The sequence below is a fragment of the Coturnix japonica genome, linkage group LGE22C19W28_E50C23 (assembly GCF_001577835.2).
Source record: "Coturnix japonica isolate 7356 linkage group LGE22C19W28_E50C23, Coturnix japonica 2.1, whole genome shotgun sequence".
Taxonomy (NCBI): domain Eukaryota; kingdom Metazoa; phylum Chordata; class Aves; order Galliformes; family Phasianidae; genus Coturnix; species Coturnix japonica.
Window position 1 is genome coordinate 79044 of NC_029544.1, and position 2099 is coordinate 81142.

The window sequence follows — 2099 nt, forward strand, 5'->3', positions numbered from 1 at the left end:
GATTGGGGTGGGGGGTGTGTGTATGTGTGTGTGTGTGTATGTGTATGTCAGTGTATATGTGCATGTATGTAAACGTGTGTGTGTGTATGTGTGTGTATATGTGTGTGTGCATGCATGTGTGTATGCATGTATGTGAGTGTATGTGTGTGCATGTGTGTGTATGCATGTATGTGTGTGTATATGTGCATGTATGTAAACGTGTATGTGTGTATGTGCATGGATCTACATGTGTGCGTGTGTGTGTGTATGTGTGTGCATGTGTGTGTGCCTACATGTGTATGTGTACACGTGTGTTTATGTGTGTATGCATGTATGCGTGTGTATGTGCATGTATGTAAACGTGTATGTGTGTGTATGTGTGCATGGATCTACATATGTGTGTGTGCTTGTGTGTGTGTGTATGTGTGTGTATGTACATGCATGTGTGCATGTGTGTGTGCATACATGTATATGCATGTATTTATGTGTGTATGCATGTATGTGTGTATATGTACATGTATGTAAACGTGTATGTGTATGGATGAACATGTGTGCATGGATCTACATATGTGTGTGTGTGTGTGTGTGCATGTGTGTATGCATACATGTGTATGTGTGTATTTATGTGTGTATGCATGTATGTGTGTGTATATGTGCATGCATGTAAACATGTATGTGTGCATGGATGTACGTGTGCATGGATCTACATGTGTGTGTGGATGTACATGTGTGTATGGATGTGCATGTGTGCATGGATCTACATATGTGTGTGTGTATGTGTGCTTGCATGTGTGCAGTGAGCAGTGCTCAAAGTATGCGTTGAGTACTGCACAGAACCTACGTGCATGCAGTGCAAAGAGCAATGCACAAAGCCTGCAGCAATGCAATGCACTGAACATTGCACAAGGGATGCAGTAATGACGTGCACAAAGCCTGCGTCAATGCAATGCACTGAGCAATGCAATGCACGAGGCATGCAGCAATGCAATGCACAAAGCCTGGAGCAATGCAATGCACTGAGCAATGCATGAGGCATACAGCAATGCAATGCACAAGGCCTGCAGCAATGCAGTGCACTGAGCAATGCACGAGGCATGCAGCAATGCAATGCACAAGGCCTGCAGCAATGCAATGCACTGAGCAATGCATGAGGCATGCAGCAATGCAATGCACAAGGCCTGCAGCAATGCAATGCACTGAGCAATGCATGAGGTATGCATTAATGCAATGCACAAGGCCTGCAGCAATGCAATGCACTGAGCAATGCAACACACCAAGCAATGCACAAAGCCTGCAGCAATGCAATACACTGAGCAATGCACAAGGCCTGCAGCAATGCAATGCATCGAGCAATGCACAAGACATGCAGCAATGCAATGCACTTAACAATGCACAAAGCCTGCAGCGATGCAATACACTGAGCAATGCAACACACCAAGCAATGCACAAAGCCTGCTGCAATGCAATGCACTGAGCAATGCACAAAGCCTGGAGTAATGCAATGCACTGAGCAATGCATGAGGTATGCATTAATGCAATGCACAAGGCCTGCATCAATGCAATGCACTGAGCAATGCAACACACCAAGCAATGCACAAAGCCTGCAGCAATGCAATGCACCGAGCAACGCACAATGCATGCAGCAATGCAATGCACTGAGCAATGCAATGCATTGCATCAATCAATGCAATGCCCCACGGGGACCTTTGTAGCCACGTAGTGCCACGACAGCGCTGTGCTTTATTCAATATATTACATTTGGGTCATTAAATAAGATGAGCTGCCCCACAACCAACGTGGGCTGTGGGTGCAAAGGGATGCAGCGACCACAGCAGGAAAATGCTGCTTTGCTTTTGATTTGCTTTTTGTTTTTTGCTTCTTTTTGCTGTTGCATTTCTCTCCCCCCCCCCCTCCACTTTCCTCCCCCCACTTTGGGGCTCACTGCTCCTCTTTGGGTTGGTGCAGGTTTTGCTGCAGCTTCTGCAAGGATTTCTTGATGCGCAGAGCTGTGAGTCGTGCTGCTGGGCTCTGATACCAGCACTCCTTCATCAGTCCCGGCAGAGCACGAAGAACCTGGGGGGCAAAGGGGGACAAGGGGGGGGCTGAGGGGTACAAAGTGC

The 2099-nt window shown here is 47.0% G+C and overlaps 1 protein-coding gene across 1 annotated transcript in view; it reads right to left on the reverse strand.

The window, feature by feature from the left end:
• Window positions 1-1696: 1696 nt before the first annotated feature.
• ACVRL1 (activin A receptor like type 1) overlaps window positions 1697-2099 on the reverse strand; it is a 10556-nt gene continuing 10153 nt past the window's right edge. The window contains exon 10 of the mRNA XM_015886869.2: window positions 1697-2052. Within this exon, the coding sequence (XP_015742355.1) occupies window positions 1918-2052 (135 nt within the window). The 3' untranslated portion in view covers window positions 1697-1917. The remainder of the gene's footprint in view (window positions 2053-2099) is intronic.